Here is a 20,058-nt window from a genome sequence, read left to right as displayed (position 1 = left end):
TCTGTCTCTTTGTAGCCATTCTAGTGGGTGTGAAGTGTTTTTAATTTGCATTTCCGTAATGACTTATGATGTTGAGCATCTTCCCATGTTCTTACTGGCCATTTATCTTTTTAGGTAAAAATGTGTATTCAGATCTTTTGTCCACTTCTTTACCTTTTTATTTTGAAATAATTTTAAAACACAGGCAGTTGCAAAATAGTAGGGGGATGGTCCTGTGTACCCTGCACTCTTTATCCCCCAGAGGTAACATCTTATATAATTATAGTACATTATCAAAACAAGAAAATTGACACCAGTACAATCCACACACCTTATTCAGATTTCATCAGTTTTACATGTCCTCATTTGTGTGTGTTTATATGATTCCATGAAGTTTTCTCATGTGTAGATTTGTGCAAACACCACAGTCAAGATATAGAACTTCTTATTACCTCAAAGATGTCCCTCATGGCTACTCCTTTATAGTCCCATACACTAAACCCACCCACCCCCATCCCTAACCCCTAGCGACCACTAATCTGTTCTCCATTTTATAATTTTGTCATTTGAAAATGTTATAAAATGGAATCATACAATATGTAATCTTTCAAAATTGGCTTTTCCCTGTCAGCATAATACCTCTGAGATCACTATAAGTTGTTGGACATATCAATAGTTTGTTTCTCTTTTTATTTTAATATTTAGCTGTGTAAAATTTCAAGAGAGTAATGATAAAACTCAGCTCATCTTTGGCTCCATCACCAACATACACGCAAAGGATGCAGCGCCAGTGGAGGTAAATGCAGGCACATTTCTTGAGAAGTTGAAAATCATTATGTTTTATAATTTGCACAGATTGGCAAATAAAATTTTTGTCTTTCTCTCAGAAGATAGATACCATGCTGGTCCTTGAAGGCAGTGGAAACCTGGTGCTGTACACAGGAGTGGTTCGGGTAAGTAGTAAGTAGCATTTCATCCTTTTGTAGGACCACCTCCTTGATATTATTATTATTTTTAAACATTCTTTTTTTAAAGATTTTATTTACTTATTTGACAGAGTGTGAACACAAGCAGGGGAAGTGGCAGGCAGGGGGAGAGGCAGAAGCAGGCTCCCTACTAAGCAGAGAGCCAAACTCAGGGCTTGATCTCAGGACGCTGGGAGCATGATCTGAGCAGAAGGGAGACACTTAACTGACTGAGCCACCCAGGCGCCCTCTTGTAGCTTTTTAAAAACTTTATATATACTGGTTTTTGCCCTCATTTTGTTTTCTAATCCTGAGGATTTTATTTGGGTAACTTTGTAATTTTATTAGCTTTGGGTAGTATATGGACATAAATGTGGGTTTTGTTAGAATTTCACTTGCGTTCTGAATATTTCCTTTGAGTCTTATCAGAGTTTTTGGCCTATGTGGATCTGAACTTCTCTTGTGTTTTTCCTGAGAACCCCATGGATAGCCAAAATAAGGGGTGGCTAGCATGGATTATCCACTCACTCTTTTAATGAAGAATATGTATAAAGTGTTTTGAGGAAGTATTTGAGGGAAGAAGGCAGATTATGAGCTTAAGAGCCCAGTTTGGATTACATTGGATTTAATTTCTGGAGCATCAGTCAGCTTCATTTTTTTTAGCGCCTCGGAAGTAATTGATGTTTATTCTCTCTGCCCGGAGATTTTGTTGACAAGATTGCTGCTTATAGTTTCTGCAAGCTTAGTGTCCCTACTGTCTCTACCACCAATACAGTAGGAAAATGAGTAGTATATGGGATTTTGTGTTATGTTCTGACCATATTAGCATTCACCCACTTTCCTTCCCAAAATAAGTCCTCCGTAATGAAGAGAAGGAATCAGACCAAGAGAAATTATACCAAGATATTTGTAGTTGGATGGTGGAATTACTGAAATTTTATTTCTTTTCATTTTTTAGATGTGTTCGGTGTGTTCCTTAGAATGGCTTTGTTGGGAAGGTACTGCTCCCCATTTTACAAATGGGTAATAGAGGTATAAGGAGGTTACTTGTTTAAAGTCATGTAGCTAGTAAGTGTTAGAGCTGGGATTTACACTCTTACTAACATGTTCTTAAAGGCAGAAAGGATGAAAAGGTTTTTATTCTGAATATTGAAAGAAATTTATGCTTACATGCCATAACGTTTTATTTAAGGATATGACACATTAAAGCCAGTATTTTTCCCCACATCTTTTTATTGCTTAAAGGTGGGAAAGGTTTTTATTCCTGGACTGCCAGCCCCCTCCCTGACAATGTCTGCCACGATGCCTCGGCCCAGCACTCCACTTGACAGTGTTGGTACTCCTAAGCCTCTTAGTAAACTACTTGGATCCTTGGATGAGGTGAGTAATGAATTAGGTGTTGTCAAAAATTAGAGACTCTTAATCATAGGAAACAAACAGGTTTACTGGAGGGGAGCGGGGTGGGGGGATGGGGTAACTGGGTGACGGGCATTAAGGAGGGCACATGATGTAATGAGCACTGGGTGTTATTTAAGACTGATGATCACTGAGCTCTACTTCTGAAACTAATATTGCACCATATGTTAATTAATTGGATTTAAATTAAAAAATAAAAATATAAAATATTTAAAATTAAAAAAATAGTGTTTTAAAGAAGTTTGGTTCAAATATTAGTTCTTCCCATGGTTAACTTTTTTGTTTTAAAAATGACAGAATTGGAAGTTTAGCTAATATTTGGTAGAATATACATATTTTCAAGCACAAATGATTCAGTAAACATATTGACCTCCCTTGTGATGTGTAAGGTACTACAGAGATGAGAATGAGACATTCTTTTTAATCTAGGAACCTCATAATTGATTTGGGTGGAACAGATGTACTATCTGCATGAGAAATTATAATTTGAGGTAGGCTATTAAGACTTATGAATGAGGAACAGAGAGTACCACAGCAGATTCGCTGATAGGAGGATACATCCTGATGGGTTGATGTGGCAGAACCAGAGGCTCATATCTGAGGGGATGTCTGACTTGGTTTGGACCTTGAGGATAAGTAGGATATCTGTAGATGGAAAGGGGCATTTGGGGCAAAGAGGAATCACATGGGAAATGGGTGTGGAGGCAGGTAAGTGCAGAACATTTCTTATGCATATTCATATTTCCATCGTGTAGCATGTAAGACTCAAGTCTGTGGAATAAATGAATGCTTATAAAAGTACAAGTTGCCTTTTGGGTGGGGCAGGGCAGGGAATGGGTAATAATAACTTGTTTTTGAGTGTTTTCTATGTGCTAGGCACTGTTCTAAGTGTTTTATATGTATTAACTCATTTAATTCCTTAGAATGGCTTTGTTGGGAAGGTACTGCTCCCCATTTTACAAATGGGTAATAGAGGTATAAGGAGGTTACTTGTTTAAAGTCATGTAGCTAGTAAGTGTTAGAGCTGGGATTTACACTCTTACTAACATGTTCTTAAAGGCAGAAAGGATGAAAAGGTTTTTATTCTGAATGCTATCACCAGAACATTACAGGCTTTTGAGGATGGAGTTATGAATGTTAGGCTCTGTGTTTTAGATGTTTATCTTGGGACTTAGACCAAAGAGATTCCAAGTGTTGTTTTTTGTGTTAATTCAAGAGGTGCGAAGAGAATCCGAGTTACGGCAGCATATTGGAAAGGAGGGCAGTGACATGAAAGGTCTGGAGAAGTGTAAATGGCAGAGTCTGTCAGCTGACTGGTTTTGTGCTATGTTGGGGAACAAGGCTCAAAGTTCTCTGAGCAAGCTAGGTGGACACCCATGCTTACCAAGTTAGGAAGCCTGGAGAAAGGGGGTCTGTATTTGAGAGACATTTGGGTGCAGATGTTTAGGGAAAGTTGAAAGTGAAGGTTGGTGTAAGCAATGAATTGTATTGGTTAATGTCTAGGCCTTGGTTTTATTTTTTAAATATGTGCAGCGTTGAATTCTTTCCCTCAAAGCAGGACATTTGCAGAACTTTCAAAAGGGAGCTGGAGAAGTGTCAGTTTTGTGTGATTTGGAAGAATTTTTGTCTTTTATAATGTAAAATGGTTCCTAACTTTCTTAGAATTCCATTAACCCAGGAATGATTCGTGTCTTTGTGGTAGCCATGGGGTCACAAGATCATTGTATTACACATTGGCCGATGGCTTTCCACGTCTCTGGTTGATTGTGCAACTAGACTTAGATTCAGGACCAGTGGAGCTCAGTTTTTGTGGCAGCTGTAGGAGTAGAAGCTTGAATATAATAAATAATCTTATACTTGATGGGCTGTCAGTGTTCACAAGCTATTCACTTAGAGATGTCCTATAATTTGAATTATGGGAATATAAAAAGGGTCAGTGGTTAGGACTGGATCTAAAGCTGGAGCATCTGCATGTAATTAGTAACTAAGATCATTTAAGTTTTTTGTTTGCATAATTGCAATTGAGCAAGTAAATGTTCTCATATTTTCAGAACAAACATTTGGCTATAGGGGAGATACCACTATGTACCTGTCTTGTTTCTTTGCTTTCTCATTGCTCTCCTTTCCCTTTCGGGTCTTAGATCCTCAAGTCATCTCTGCCTGGGCTGCCTCAAGTTATAGCTTATGTGTCTAGCTCTTTAAGATTGCCAGAAGTGTTGCTATCTCTTCTTCCTCTTAGCATTGGCCTTCCTTGCATACTCAGTGTATCCATACTCCCTACCATATCCCCACCAAATATTGCACATGCCAAGACCAGGAAAGTGGTGTAAGAATTTTGGGCCACCTCCCTGTGACTCCCTTCTTTCTCTCCTAGATCTTGGCCTCTCAGGTCTAGGTTGTCTCCATAGCTCTCCAGTGCTATTGATCAGATGTTTTACTGTTTTACTGACCATGAGGATCTTGGTCTGCTGTAAGGTGTGCAGAATGATTTTAAGTCATTACGTACAGTTGTTAGACCATGTACAAATAGAGATTTCTTTATCCTTAATTCCTCAAAAAATATTTCATATGTGTTGTATTTATGACTTTTTATAGGTGGTTCTCTTCTCCCCAGTTCCAGAACTGAGGGATTCTTCAAAACTTCATGATTCTCTCTATAATGAGGATTGTACTTTCCAGCAGCTTGGAACTTACATTCATTCTATAAGAGATCCTGTCCGTAACAGAGTAACTCTGGTAGGTATATTTATTTTTAGAAGATTAGGTAGCTCTCTAAGAAATATGACTGTTATTTCAAATTTGTCAGAATGCAGGATTTTGTCTGAATCATGAAAACAAATATTTTTTATGATTTTTAAAATCTCTTGCAATATGTCATTTTTTGTACTATTTTACTTTAAAGTAATTCTGCTTAACTTTTCTACAGTTGCTTTATTATTTAAAAATTATGGAAAACAAATCTTGTTTAAATAGTTGAATTTTATATTGATAGGATTTTTGTCTTTTCATTAAAAGTTAATCTTTTTTAGTGATGGTGACTCTTATGTATAAAAATTAAACATTTCATTAAAACAAGAACTTTTAGAAATGGTTTTTATTTATTTTTAAAGATTTTATTTGTTTATTTATTTAAGAGCGAGAGAGAGCAGGAGCAGGGGGAGAGGCAGAGGGAGAGGGAGAAGCAGATGCCCCACTGAGCTGGGAGCCTGATGCAGGGCTCTATGTCAGACCCTGAGATCATGACCTGAGCCGAAGGCAGATGCTCAACCGGCTGAACCACCTGGGTGCCCCTGGAAATGTTTTTTAAATAAGCACATTTACAGTTTCTGAAATTTGGAAGTATTCAGTTCCATTTGAAAAATACTTATTTTTTATTTATTTTATTGAATTTTACTTTGACAGGCAGTCTTATAAATCATAGCCATTTTTAAGACATTCAAAGACTTAGAATGCACAAATTCTATTTACATGCTCCTGTTTGTTTCTGTTCTTTCCCCTAGGAATTGAGTAATGGCTCCATGGTTAGGATCACTATTCCTGAAATTGCCACCTCTGAATTAGGTATGATTGAGGTCAGACCTCACTTCATGTATTCTCAGTTTGATTGATAAGATTTGTAGTGTTTGCTGATTTGCAAAAGTAATTGGGATTTTTAAAAATTTGCTTTTTTGAAGCCGTGGGATTGAGGTTTTTACTTTGCAGAGAAGCTGTGAAGAGCTGGGGAGCACTTTTCAGTGTCTACTCCATGTGTGCTCTAAGGCTAGGGGTACATTTGAAGGATGTGCTAGTTCCGTTTCTCTGAGATTTCTTATGTTGAAGAAGGCCATGCAGTGAGTGGACATGCCTCTTGCCAGAAAATCTGAGAAACAAGGAAGCCTAAGCAACTAAAACAGTTTTTGGCATATGTGATGGCTTTTAATCATATAATAAATATCTCAGTTGTTATATAAATTGAGAAATTAACATAATTGCCTAAATTGAATAAAACTTAATGTTATAGTCAAAATACAGTCAGGTGTATTTTAATAAAATTCGAGTCTGCTTAAGTTATTATTGAAACACAACTTGGAAAATACTAGGAGAATATTTCTGAATAGAGGATAGTAAAACTTTAGAATTAAAAGGATTTGTCAACAGTTGTAAGTTAAGGATGTATAAGAAAATTCAGAACATCTATTAGTTTCAAAATCTCAGTGGCAAAGCAAAATATTGGCAGGTTGTGTGATTTCTGGAATTTGGTAAGTAGGGTAGAATGACTTTTTAATTTTAGGAAATTTCTTTCATTAGTTTGGTAAAATGATACAGTGAGTAGGTATAGAGATACCTTGCTTTTCTAAGAGGTATTTAGCCAATAATTTCAAGGCCATGTACCTTAGAAGTATAACCTAAACAAAATATATAAAAACAAATAATGGACTAAATAAAATAAATGAAAGGGGAGTAAAATCTTACTCTCTCATAGCCAAATAGAAGTCACATAAGTTTCTGTACTTCACTTGGAAGTTTCTGTACTTTACTTATAAACATCCCTCAGCCCCTCAGGCGGTATCTGGTTTACACTTATTTTGGATTCAACCACGACAAACTGGTTATTTGGTTTTCTAACATTTATTCTATTTGGCTCTAATCTTTGCTGTATGTGTACACACATAGCCAATTGATGAGAAAGGATATGCTGCTGAGGATGGGCCTGGTGACAGTGGCAGTGGGAAGGGAATAGGGGAATCCTCTAAAGAGAAGATGTGAGAATACAAAAACGTTGCAGTTTGGGGCCATTTAACTAAGAAAAGCAGACCCAGGGCTCTTCTGTGCAGCAGCATGACAGTGTGGCACTGTTGACTGATATTTCTACAACGGCACTGAGTCACTAAGGAAGGTATAAATTACGTAGTATTGGCTGATCCGTTACGTAAAACATTTATAAAGTGAATGGTGTCAGAAATAATTAAAAGTTACAAAGTTTTGGTTAATAGGGATGTTAACTCATTGAGAACATCTTTTAATGATAGTTAAGCATTGCTATTTGAGGTTGCGTATATTGAGTATTGCATATTTTACTGAAGTATTTCAGCAGTATTTTATATAAACTTATTCATGTAGAAATTACATGTTTTTGATAGAATGACCTTTAATTTATTGTCCAAACTAGAGTATTTTTGAGAACAAAATGGGGAGCTATTAGTCATTGCTGGGGCAGTGGGTATAAATCAGTTCTGTCTCAGGTAAACTGGACTGTTGGTTGTCTTACTTCTGACCCAAAATCAGTGGGTTGAAAGCTGCCCTAAGACCTCTTGCAATCCCTGTTGAATTCAGTAGTTGGTTTAAGTTTTAAGTGATCGGCAGGGAATGTTTGCATCCCGCTGGCTCTGTAATGACAGTTCTCTTTTCAGAGTAATTGGCCTTTACACAGAAGTAGTTAAAAAAAAAAACAAAACTTTCTTATTAAAAGGGGAAAAGAAATACATATGGGAAGCATACTAAAATTAATCTTTGCTTTTAATAGTGCAAACATGTTTGCAAGCAATTAAGTTTATCCTGCCAAAGGAAATAGCTGTTCAGATGCTTGTCAAGTGGTACAGTGTCCACAGTGCTCCGGGAGGACCCAGTTATCATTCCGAGTGGAATTTATTTGTGACTTGTCTCATGAACATGATGGGTTATAACACAGACCGCTTAGCATGGACCAGAAATGTAAGTACATATAATTGTTTTTTTTTTTTTTTTTCTGAGTTATTCTGTTGTTACCAATGTAATGTTTGCATAATTGGTAATATAGTATTTAGAGTACGTAACAGATCAATTTACTAAAAGGTAGACCTTAATCAACAAAGTGGAATAATACTAAGTCTTATTGTGTCTATCTATCTATTTGGTAAATCACATGTCATTTAATATTTAATGATAATGTTTTACTGGTAATTATAATATTGAGTTTTATAACATGGGAAAGCATGTTTGACTATGATTTCTCATTTCATCTTTGTAAAATGACTGCAAGTTATGCTAGGATTAGTAGTAACATCTTGGTTTTTTTATTAATGAAGAAACTGAATCACAGAGAGAACACAGACTGGTGATTTGCTCCAAACAGGGCCTAGACTGTGTCTTCTGAATGATGGCTTAGTGTTCTTCTCTGTAGTCCATGCTGTTTTCATACACAAATTGCTTAGTCTTTGGGGATGAATGTTTGATTTGAGGGCAATTTCAAGGGCTTTAGCCTAAGTATCGACTCTGTTAATGATGTGAAGCTGTATCCCTCTCTCTCCACCCCAGAAGCTTTCTTACAGGCCTTTAACAGGATATTTACAAAACCAGCAGAGTAGTGTCTTCAGTATTGGTGATTCCTTTTGGCTCTAGAGATAACTCCCAGGACAACCTTGCCTGGGTCACTCTAAAGAAATCATTCTAGAACACACTTACCTTTGTCTGGTAGCTGAGCTGTACATTTTAGTCTTATAATAGTAAATCCATTTAAAAAATCATTTTTTTCTTCATTATGAACATACATTCTTACTGAGGGAAATCTGGAAAATGGAAGAATTAAGAAGAAAATAATACTGCTCAGATAACCACTCTGAATATCTTTGTATTGCCTTTTAGATAAACATGATATAAATGAAAAGTTCCAATATCATTAAAAATTCCTGGGGTGCGTGGGTGGCTCAGTTGTTGGGCATCTGTCTTCGGCTCAGGTCATGATCCCAAGGTCCTGGGATCGAGCCCCGCACCGGGCTCCCTGCTCAGTGAGCCTGCTTGTCCCTCTCCCTCTGCCTGCTGCTTCCCCTGCTTGTGCTCTCTCTCTGTCAAATAAATAAGTAAATAAATAAATAAAATCTTAAAAAAAAAAATTCTTAGGCAGAACCCCCCCCCTTTTATCATCTTCATAATAGGTTACCATGTGGTTTTATCATAATTAACCAACAACTAATAATAGAACATTGTTAAATCAGTTTCTTTTCTCATTAGGAATAATTTGCAAACACAGATCTTTACAGCTGTAGTCATTTCTTAAGAACTTAACCTTAGAAGAGCTATTACTGAGTCAAATAATTTTCAAAAAGGGTTGCCCAGTTGACATTCTCACTAGCTTCATTTAGAAGTGCCCATTTCAGCATAGTGATGATTTGTGGTGTGGTGAACCTTTGCCAACTTAGTGAGACATTTTCTTTTATTCCTGTCTAAGTAAACGGTAATGGGTTTTTCAGATTCTCATTGGTTATTTATTTATTTATGGAGGCTCCATGCCCAACATAGGACCCTGAGATCAAGAGTTGAATGCTCCACCGACTGAGCCAGCCAGGAGTCCCTCTCATTGGTCATTTATAGTTGTTATTTTTTGACTCACATTTCATGTCCTTGCCTATGTTTCATTTTCTTCTCTGCCCAACAGCCGAAGTAATCCTGTCTGACAAAGTCAGGTCATGTCACTCTGCTTAGAATCTTCCAGTACCTTCCCTTCCTACTCAGAGTAAAAGCCAGAAGCCTGCAAGGTGCCATGTGACCCATCCCTCTCTTACCTCTCTCATCTTGTCTCCTCATCCCTGCCTTGCTCACACTGTCCCCACCACACAGGCTTCCATTACTCTTCTTGGAACGTACCATGTGTGTTGCTGCCTCAGGGTCTTTGCACTTGCTGTTAACTCTAGAGAAAAAGCCTTCCCCCAGATAAGACAAGCCTAGATCTTTTTCAGGTGGCACCTCAGTGCATCCTGCTCTGTCCATGTGGAATTGTTACCCCTCTCCATACTTTTTATCCCCTTTACCTGTTTTATTTTTCCCTTAGCACTAATTAAATATGCTGTATATTTTTACTTATTTATATTGCTTGTGTGTCTCTCTTCCTTCTAGAATGTGAATTTGTGTAAGCAGGGATTTTTGTTTAGTTTTGTTCACTATCTCTAGGACCTATAGTACTGTGGCATAGATGGGTGCTCAGTGAATTTGTGGAATCAATGCTCTTTTACGTCTGAATGAGATACTATATTTAAGAATTTGTGTGTGTTTTATCATGTGAAAGAATTTCCCTCTGAAATTTCCTTGAGAAAAACCTTCCTGGGAAAATAGGGACAATTTTCTTATTTTAAATAGTTGCATGAAAACTACTTTATTCCACATTTTCCCATTCTTCATTAAATATGAAGAAATTGAGCCTTACTAGAAACTAAGGATTTCTGCAATGCTTCAGCTTTGTGTAGTTGTTGTGTGTTACTGTGCTGTGGAACTTGTTGATGAATATAGGCTGTTGTGCTCCATTCTCTAGCAGAGAACCAGGTACCCCTCAGGTTTCCATGTTAGGGGGAAGACTGAGCACCTACCATTTTTTCTTTCATAAAGAAGGGCGGGGCTCTCTGACTTATTTATTGGATAATAGTCCTAAAAGGGAAAAAGGAAATCAGTTCTGAGGGTGAGTTGCTTTCACATTTATTTATAGGACTGCATAATTAAACCCTTGCTATTCTTTTGTCCTTACATCAAAGCTCAGGATGAAATGGCCCTCAGTGGCAAATGGCTTTAATTTTGCTTTGTTCAGATATATCCTTTTTTGTTTTCATTTAAATAATGGTGTGGAGATTAGGGAGTACAGAATTTTTGCCAATGACTAGTTACATGATTTTTGGCATTTCTTTGGGCCTTCCTTAATTTACTGATGTGTTGAATGAGAGCACTGGACCAGATGATGTTTCCTTCTGGTTCTCACATTCTATGAATGGTTGCATCTGGGGTTAACTTTTTGTGTCCTTTAGGATGGTCATATTTTCATTAGTTAGAAGTTGAACCTCTGCTGAAGGCCAGGCATGATGCCAGGCTTTTCAGATATTCATTAGGCAAGATAGTTCCTCTCATGGAATTGACAATCTCAGGAGAAGGCAGGTAAGTATTTTATGTCAGTTTATGATAAAGGTCAGGGATCTACAGAAGCATATAACAGGGTTGGGTAACCTGCAGAATATTAAAATAACGAAAATAAAATAGATCCATATATGCCACAAAGAGGTATCTGTATCAGATAATTTCTGTTGTCGTTTTTCATAATTCTAGGTCTTATAAATGTGATAACTATAGCAAGGACATTCTTTGTGATTGTGGTATTTAGAATATGTGAGAGAGAGAATGTGTGTATGTAGGTGTGCACATATGTGCTAAGTTTTGGTTGAAGGTTTAGGTAAGATAGCTAACAGAAATGCATCTGTTGCTTTGATTTTATTCTTGTCATTTTGTTTTTTGATAGTATTGTGTGTGAGTTGGACCGTGTTTTCTTTGAATGCTTTACGAGAAAACCTTTTCTCATGATCAGTTGTTTTTTTTTTTTTTTTTTAAAGATTTTATTTATTTATTTGAGACAGAGAGAATGAGAGAGCACATGAGAGGGGGGAGGGTCAGAGGGAGAAGCAGGCTCCCTGCGATGCGGAACTCGATCCAGGGACTCCAGGATCATGACCTGAGCCGAAGGCAGTGGTTTAACCAACTGAGCCATCCAGGCGCCCTCTCATGATCAGTTTTAAAAATTACTCAGTTTTACAAGCTACTTTATTCCATTTTATATTTAATATTTAAATGTCATATTTATTAAATATTGAAATATTGTAATATAAATATTCAGCTTTAAAAATTATTGCTGTCTATCTTTAGTTTTTATATAGAAATCAACTTTCATATGAGTGATACTGATTGACAAATATGTAAGTTTTTATAATAAAGCATCGGAAAATAGCCATTGCCATTTATGGGCTTATGGTTGATGAATTGGTAGTTCAGTGCCAATGTGAAGTAGCAGAGGTGGCAAAGGTGATGCCGGGGGAACTGAGTAAGAGTGAATTTCGAGAAAAGTGCTTTTATGTAACTGTATTAGTTAGGATAGGCTGTATATAACAAAATCCTCAAAAGATGTAATAGCTCACACAATAAAAATGTAAGTCTTGCTCCTATAACAGTACTTAGCAGGTGAACAGGCTCCACAGTTACTAGGGACCCAGGCTGATGGAGCATCTGCCATCTTCAACATGAGGCTTCAAAGATTGCCCTGGGGTTGACTCTATCAGTCAGGTACAAGGGAGAAGTGCCTGGAGGAGCATACACAGGAGTTTTTCATGAACAGGGCATGGAAGTGATAACATCCACTTTCTTTCTTTCTTTCTTTCCTTTTTTTTTTTTTAAGATTTTATTTATTTATTTACCAGAGAGAGAGAGAGAGCACAAGAGGGGGGAGCGGCAGGCAGAGGGAGAGGGAGAAGCAGACTCTTCGCTGAGCAAGGAGCCCAACATGGGACTTGATCCCAGGACCCTGGGATCATGACCTGAGCTGAAGGCAGACGCTTAACCGACTGAGCCACCCAGTCATCCCTAACACCCACTTTCATTCATTGTCACACTGTCATAGGGCCATACCTAACTCTGAGGGAGGCAGGGATATGTAGCCTGGCTGTGGGTCCAGGAGAAAGAGGAGAACTCTTTGAAGAGTAGCTACCTGTCTCTGCCATAGAATTGTTAGCCTGTCCTCTATAGACAGACTCTAAATAAATGTCTGCTTGGTTCTGACATTTGGCTAACATTGGGTTATACTTAGCATATTTGGGATATGGCTAAAGGTCCTTGTTCTACTAAAGTAGTGGTGATCTGTGTCATCACAGAAGTCGGGGAGGAAAGGAAACCACCATTGCAGTGCCTGTGGGCCGAGGCACCGTACTAGATGCCTTCCATCTATGATTTCATTTCTTCTTCACAGTAATCTGAGAGGAAAAGTATTCATACCATGTTTTTCCAGATGAAAAAATGAGTTTTGGTGACTTTCCTTAGTTTCCATAATTGGTGAAACTGATATCTGAATTCTTTGAGTTGATCAGTTAATTTATATGATTTTATCTTTTTTGGGGTTGTCTTTCAGTTTGACTTTGAAGGATCACTTTCTCCAGTCATTGCACCCAAAAAAGCAAGGCCTTCTGAGACAGGATCTGATGATGTAAGCATTCTTACTTCTTGCTACTACAAAGTAATTTGTGGGTACTTGTACTAGAATCTACAGACGTGGTACTCTTGTTGATTTGTGTATATTTCTGACACCTTTTGCTTCATTTTAATACTGAATAGCAGTTATCTGGAAGGTTGGATATGTTAGGTTTTCTGTGGTTATTCATATACTTTTGTCTTTAATGATCATCTAAAAATTACTGAACATAGATAATACACATGATTTGAGTTTGGATTTGTAGCTATTTTACTGCTAATTAATCCTCTGATTTAGGTCCTCAGTCATACTTGATTCCATGGGTATATTCTTAAGTGATTAAGAAGTTTTTTTAAATTGAGGTATAATTTACATAAATGAAATGCTTAGATCTGAAGTTTACAGTTTGATAAACTTTGACAGATAAACACTCATGTAACCCATAACCCCTCTCAAAACACAAAACCTTTCCTTTATTCCATCAAGTTTCCATGTGCCATTTTTAATCATTCCCTTCCTTCCCTTCCTCTATTCTTGAAGCAACCACTGATTTGAATTCTATCACTATAAGTTAATTTTGCCTGTTCTAGAACTTGATATAAATGAAATAATGTGGTACATAATCTTTGGTATAAAGGTTTCTTTCATTTAGTGTGATGTTTTTGAGATTCATCCCAGGTGTTGCAGATATCAGCAGTTTGTGCCTTTTATTGCTGAGTAGTGTGAATATACCATAGTTTGTTTATACATTCTTCTGCTGATGGATACCTAGGCTATTTCCATTATTTGGCTATTATGAATAAGGCTGCCATCAGTATTCAGTGACAAGTATTTGCGGATATGTATTTTCATTTCTTCTGGGTAAATACCTAGCAGTGAAATTGATGGATCATTGCTGGTTCTCAAACTCATTATACTACATTACAATCTGACCGGTGATAAATGAGAGTTCCTCTTTGTTCTTCATCTTGGCCAGCATTTGCTGTTGTCAGTCTTTTTCATTTTAACTATTTGAGTGTGTAAAGTAGTTTCTCTTAGGTTTTAATTTGCCTTTTCCTCATGACTAATGATGTTAAACACTTTTTTATGTGCTTATTAGCTACTTACATATCTTTTCGTCAAGTTTCTGCTCCAGCTTTTTACAGTTTTTTAATTGGATTTTTAAAAATATTTATTGAGCTGTAGAAGTTTTTTGTATATTCTGGATATGAGTTCTTTGTTGTGTATGTTTTGGGAATAATTTCTCTCGGTGTATGATGATGAACAGATTTTTAAAAATTTTAGTTACTCATCTTACCAATTTTTTACTTTTATGGTTTGTTCTTTCTGTATCTGGTCCAAGAGTGTTTAAGTTAGAATAACACATTGTATTAAACCTTACAAAAACATCAGTAAATTCCAGGACCTGAAAATAGCATAAATCATATTCTCTCAACACAGTACAATAAATCAAAGTAAAAACAAAAACAGACTCAGTACTTGGAAAATGGAGTACAATCAGTGTGAATATAAAATTCAGTTGGTTATTAGGTTGTAATTGCTAGCTCCAGCATCCTATAAACATAGATGAATATACTAACCAGATACAAGTAGACTTCTCCCCTTACCAAAACACGGATCAGTGTAGTGGTCACTAAACTTGCCTATCTACACTTCCCACCTTTTATTCTTTACTTTTGGCTTCATAAGAAATCACCTAAGATAATTTTAATTTTCTTTCTCAATCTCTATAAATAGTGGGATTCTTCTCTCAGTCTATTTCCTAATAGGGCATGACTAAAATTTTTCACATGGGTTTTGAAAAGTGGTTTGTCTTAATGTCTATTGCTGGCATCTGGAAATTGCTTAGCTATTTTGATGTGGGTCTAATTTTTAAGCGTTGTGATTTTTTTCCAACTTAATGTGAAAATAGAACTTGAATTGTTTTAATGATGACATTACAAGGAGGCATTATTTAAAAAAATAATATCTTCTTTATTTTTCTCAGGACTGGGAGTATTTACTAAATTCAGACTACCACCAGAATGTTGAGTCTCATCTTTTGAATAGATCTTTATGTTTAAGTCCTTTGGAAGTTTCACAGATGAAGGATGAGGATTTTTCACAGAATCTCATTCTGGATTCTTCTACACTTCTGTTTACTCATATACCTGCAATTTTTTTTGTTCTTCACCTTGTCTATGAGGAGCTTAAGTTGAATACTCTAATGGGAGAAGGAATTCGTTCACTTGTTGGCCTTCTTGTTCAGTTGGCAAGGTAAATATCGTTTGTAGATTAGAAACTACCAAGAGGTCCTTAGATGACTTGATCTCAGCCATGAATATCATATAGGAACCTTGCAAATAAATTTCTGAAATCTACCTTTTCAGAAAACCAGAGCATTTTCTATAAACCACAGAGTGTTTGAAGGTATTGGCTATGTAAAGGACTTGTGGGCTGTTATGGGGTTCTTAGTCTTTATCCTAATATTAGTGGGACATCATAAAAGTGTCTTGAACAATGGAGGTGACCTGTTCAGCTCTTCATTTTGACAAGCTGACTTGGCTACACTATGGTGGGCATTGTATAACACCTGCTGTTTTACAGTAATACCTAAAATCAAATAGGAGGTATAGTTAACACAATCATAGTTTACATATATGAATTGTAGGTATTACGATCCCTGTTTTAATGATGATGAAACTTGTCTAAGTTTGTTCCTAAGAACATGAATATTGTTTGCTAGTTGAGGGTTCTTTTTGCTGTGTTTTTGTTGTCTCAGTCTGTGGTTATCCCTGTCTTTGAGGCTCTTGTAGTGTATCCACAATAAGATTGTGTTCGTCACTGAATTGTGAAGGTCATATTTAGGTGCTATTTCAGCCTTTGTGACCCTTGGTAGTAAAGTTGAATTTGAATTGAAATGTCAAACTCTTGAGTTAAGATTATAGCACATTTTCTAATTTCTATGCTCTTCCTTGAGACTCTGAAATTCTTTTCTGAAAAGTGGCGGTTTTAATTGATGGTCAGTTTCTCTTATGACGAATCATTACTAGCATGAAAATTCTTTTGTAATGAAATGACTTCTGAATTCTAATCATGGCTTTCTGAAATAAGTAACATTTTTATAATGTTTTATGTTTTTAAAGCTAATTTTTACATAATATATCTTATTTAATCTTCAAAAGTGAGTGAAGGAGGATTTATCTACTTTCTGGAAGAAAATACTGAGGCTAATAGAGATAACTTGCTGAAGACAACAGAACTAACAAATAATAAAGGAGAAACTAGTTTAACCTCCATAAAATTTATCTAGCAAAAAGTTTGGGCTGCGTTTGTTATATTGGGCACTTCAAGGTCCAGAAATAGAATAAAAGGACTCTAGATTTGATTATCTTCTTTGTCATAAGTTTTTTAAATTGAAAAGTTGAACTGATGAATCCTAACTCTGTGGGGAAAAATGCTCTAATACCTTTCTTGTGATTTCTTTTTTATATGCTCTTATTGTTTTAGGGATTTAAAATTGGAGCCTTATGTAGATCATTACTATAGAGATTACCCAACACTTGTCAGAACCACTGGACAAGTGTGCACAATTGATCAAGGTAAGTGTTTGTGCCATTAAAGATTATCTAAACGGTGAGTAATGTTTTCTCGTATCTTTCTTGATGAATAGCACTGTATTTCTTACCTTACTCTCTAAGTCAGAGGTGGTATTTTTCCATCAGGTAGATTTCAGTTTGTAGTGTTTGACCTCTGACTTATAGTAAGAGATAACATTAACTTCTCCTTCGGTGTGTGGGAAAAGTTTTATCCATCCCCAAGTGCTAAGGATGCTTTGCCCTAGACCTGTCTAATCAGTAGCCAGTAACCATATGTTATTTAAATTAATTCATACTGAAAATTTAGTTCCTTAGTTGCATTAGCCCCATTTCACATACTCAGTAGCCACATAGGATAGTGGCTGCCATATTGGATAGTACAGGTATAGAACGTTTCTGTCACCATTCTATTGCCTTAGACCTTGAACTACAGCGACTCAAGATCGGGTCCCAATTGTTAGAGTGGAATCCTAGGTTTCTCTTGTTTTCTCACCTTTAGGATTAGGGTACAAAATTTTGATTAGATTCTTCATATGCCTTGAGTATAAGAATTTGCTAAATTTCCATCCAGAATGGGATAAGATAGTAGTCATTTACATTCTACATATTATAATATAGTCAGTCATTTTCTGTGACAGAAAACATGGAGTATTTTGGAGAAAAATGTTATTCTGATTGTTTCCAAATGGCAGATACTGATTATTTTCCCTTTAGAATAAAATTGTATTGTGGGGCGCCTGGGTGGCTTAGTTGGTTGAGCATCTGACTCTTGATCTCGGCTCAGGTCCTCCTCTCACGGTTGTGAGTTCAAGCCCCATGTTGAGCTCCACACTGGTCACGGAACCTACTTTAAAAAAAAAAAATAAAATGGTATTATCTTAATGTATTCTTGTGTCTTTATAAATGTTTATCTAATTCTAAAGGTCAAACAGGATTTATGCATCATCCATCATTTTTTACTTCTGAGCCACCAAGTATTTATCAGTGGGTGAGTTCTTGTTTGAAAGGTGAAGGAATGCCGCCCTATCCTTACCTTCCTGGAATCTGTGAAAGAAGCAGACTTGTAGTCTTGGTATGTATTACCTATCTTGTTTATCTTTTTCTTTTTAAACTTAATTTTTAAAATTACACAAAAAAATTAATTTTTTTTCATTTTGTGTACATTTCTGTGAATTTCAGCAAATGTATAGGTTCATGTAATTACCACCATAATTAGGCCACGGAACAGTTCCAACACCCCCAAAACTTCCCACAAGCTTTTGCGATTCATCCAAATTCTTGCCTGTGTCAGCAGTTTGTTGCATTTAATTGCTGAGCGCTAGTCCTTTGTGGGATGTTTCACAGTGGTTACCCATTCACCCGTTGAAGATATTTGGGTTGGTCCCAGTTTTTTAGCAGTTATGACTACAGCTCCTATGAACATTCATGCCTAGGTTTTTGTGTAAATGTAAATTTTCATTTCTCAGGGATAGATACCCAGAGGTGGGATTGATGGTTATAAAAGTAAGTATTTTTCAAAGCAGCCATACCATTTTACATTCTCACCATCAGTTGTGAGAGTTCCAATTTTTCTACATCCTTGTCTGTTTTGGTATGGTCATGATTTCTAATTTTTGTCTATTTTTGATAGATGTGTACTAGTATCTCATTGTGGTTTTAATTTGCATTTCCTTAATGGCTGATGATATTTTTAGAGTTCTAGATAGGAGGTTTTGTCAGCTATGTGGATTGTAAATATTTTCTTCTGGTTTGTAGCTGTCATGTCTCATCATTCTCTTAATGTTTCTTTTAGCAGAGCAAAAATGTTTAATTTTATTGAAGCCAGTTTATCCAGTTTTTCTTTTATGGATAGTGCTTTTGGTGTCTAAGAATTCATTGTTTAACTTCAGGTCACAATTACTGTCTCATGTGTTTTTTTGCAGAAGTTTTATAGTTTTATGCTTTATACTTAGATCTGTAATCCATTCTGATAATATTTTTTTCTTTTTAATAAGATGTGAGGTTTAGGTTAAGGTTCTTACTCCATTTGGATGTCCAATTCTTTTAAACCATTTGTTGAGAAGACTCTCCTTTCTCTATTGCTTTTGTACTTTTGTCAAAAGTTAATTTGCCACAATTTTGTCGATCTATTTCTGGGCTTTCTTTTGTTGTCCATTGATCTATGTTGCTGTCGCCATTGTGTTGATTACTGTAGCTGTATAGTGAGTCTTAAAAATTGGTTAGTGTGATGATTCCTTTTGTTACTCTTCTTTTTCAAAATTGTTTTAGCTATTTTGTTCCTTTGCCTTTTCATTTAAATTTTACAATCAGCATGTGTATAGCTACAAAAAAAATTCTACTTGAATTTTTTTCTCCAAAGAAACGCATCTTTACTTACTTTAAAAAATTAGTTTACTTTGAATAGTTAATACATGTGCAAGATCAGACCTTCAAATCGAACCGAAGGACTTTAGTAAAGGTGAGTTCCTTCATGCTCCTGTTCCTTGGTCCCTTCTCCCTGGGGCAGCCTGCCTACAGGTCCTTTGTGTACCTTTCCAGAGATGGGGCCTTCCTGGGCTTATAGGAGAACCCCATGCTTTTGTCTCCTCCACAAATACCACTGGACTGCAAATGTCTTTGTACCCCACATGTCTTTTCCTTATTCTGCATTCTGCTTTACTTCATGTTGAAAGAGGCTTCAGAGTCCCCTGTGGCTCTGAAACAGACATGTAAAATAGTGATTCTTCTTTTTTAAAAAAATGATGGTAAAATCTACGTAACGTGATGTTTATTATTTTAAATATTTTTAAGTATACAGTTAATTCAGTGGCATTAAATACCTTTACAGAATGTTAAGAACAGGTTAATCCCAGAACTTTCACATCCCTTGATACCTGTGTCAAAACATTTTAAGTAAAACCACCAAATATATTGGTCCTGTCCAACTCTGCTGAATGGGGGGTTGACTTGGTGTAATCTCTAGCCACAAAGAGGAGCCAGAGAAATATGAATATACCAAGTCAGTCAGCCTCCAACTTAAATTATGTTAGTCAACTTACAGATATTCATATTATGACTTTTTTTTTTGTTAGATATGATGTCAGTTAGGTTTAGGAATATGTCACTTGCAATGCTGGTATTGGTTTAGAATATAGGATTTTTTTTTAAATTTTTTTTTTAAAGATTTTATTTATTTGAC

At 36.2% G+C, this 20,058-nt stretch overlaps 1 protein-coding gene across 1 annotated transcript in view; it reads left to right on the top strand.

Moving 5' to 3' along the window:
• ANAPC1 (anaphase promoting complex subunit 1) overlaps positions 1-20,058 on the top strand; it is an 89,197-nt gene that overhangs the window by 13,597 nt on the left and 55,542 nt on the right. The window contains exons 12-21 of the mRNA XM_021697340.1: positions 685-775; positions 867-932; positions 2,190-2,324; positions 4,956-5,096; positions 5,861-5,921; positions 7,864-8,051; positions 13,243-13,317; positions 15,290-15,558; positions 16,792-16,883; positions 17,804-17,952. Of these exons, the coding sequence (XP_021553015.1) occupies positions 685-775; positions 867-932; positions 2,190-2,324; positions 4,956-5,096; positions 5,861-5,921; positions 7,864-8,051; positions 13,243-13,317; positions 15,290-15,558; positions 16,792-16,883; positions 17,804-17,952 (1,267 nt within the window). The remainder of the gene's footprint in view (positions 1-684; positions 776-866; positions 933-2,189; positions 2,325-4,955; positions 5,097-5,860; positions 5,922-7,863; positions 8,052-13,242; positions 13,318-15,289; positions 15,559-16,791; positions 16,884-17,803; positions 17,953-20,058) is intronic.

Source organism: Neomonachus schauinslandi, chromosome 10 (genome assembly GCF_002201575.2).
Source record: "Neomonachus schauinslandi chromosome 10, ASM220157v2, whole genome shotgun sequence".
Classification (NCBI taxonomy): domain Eukaryota; kingdom Metazoa; phylum Chordata; class Mammalia; order Carnivora; family Phocidae; genus Neomonachus; species Neomonachus schauinslandi.
Note: the sequence above shows the minus strand (reverse complement) of the source record. Positions and strands in the feature narration are given on the sequence as shown.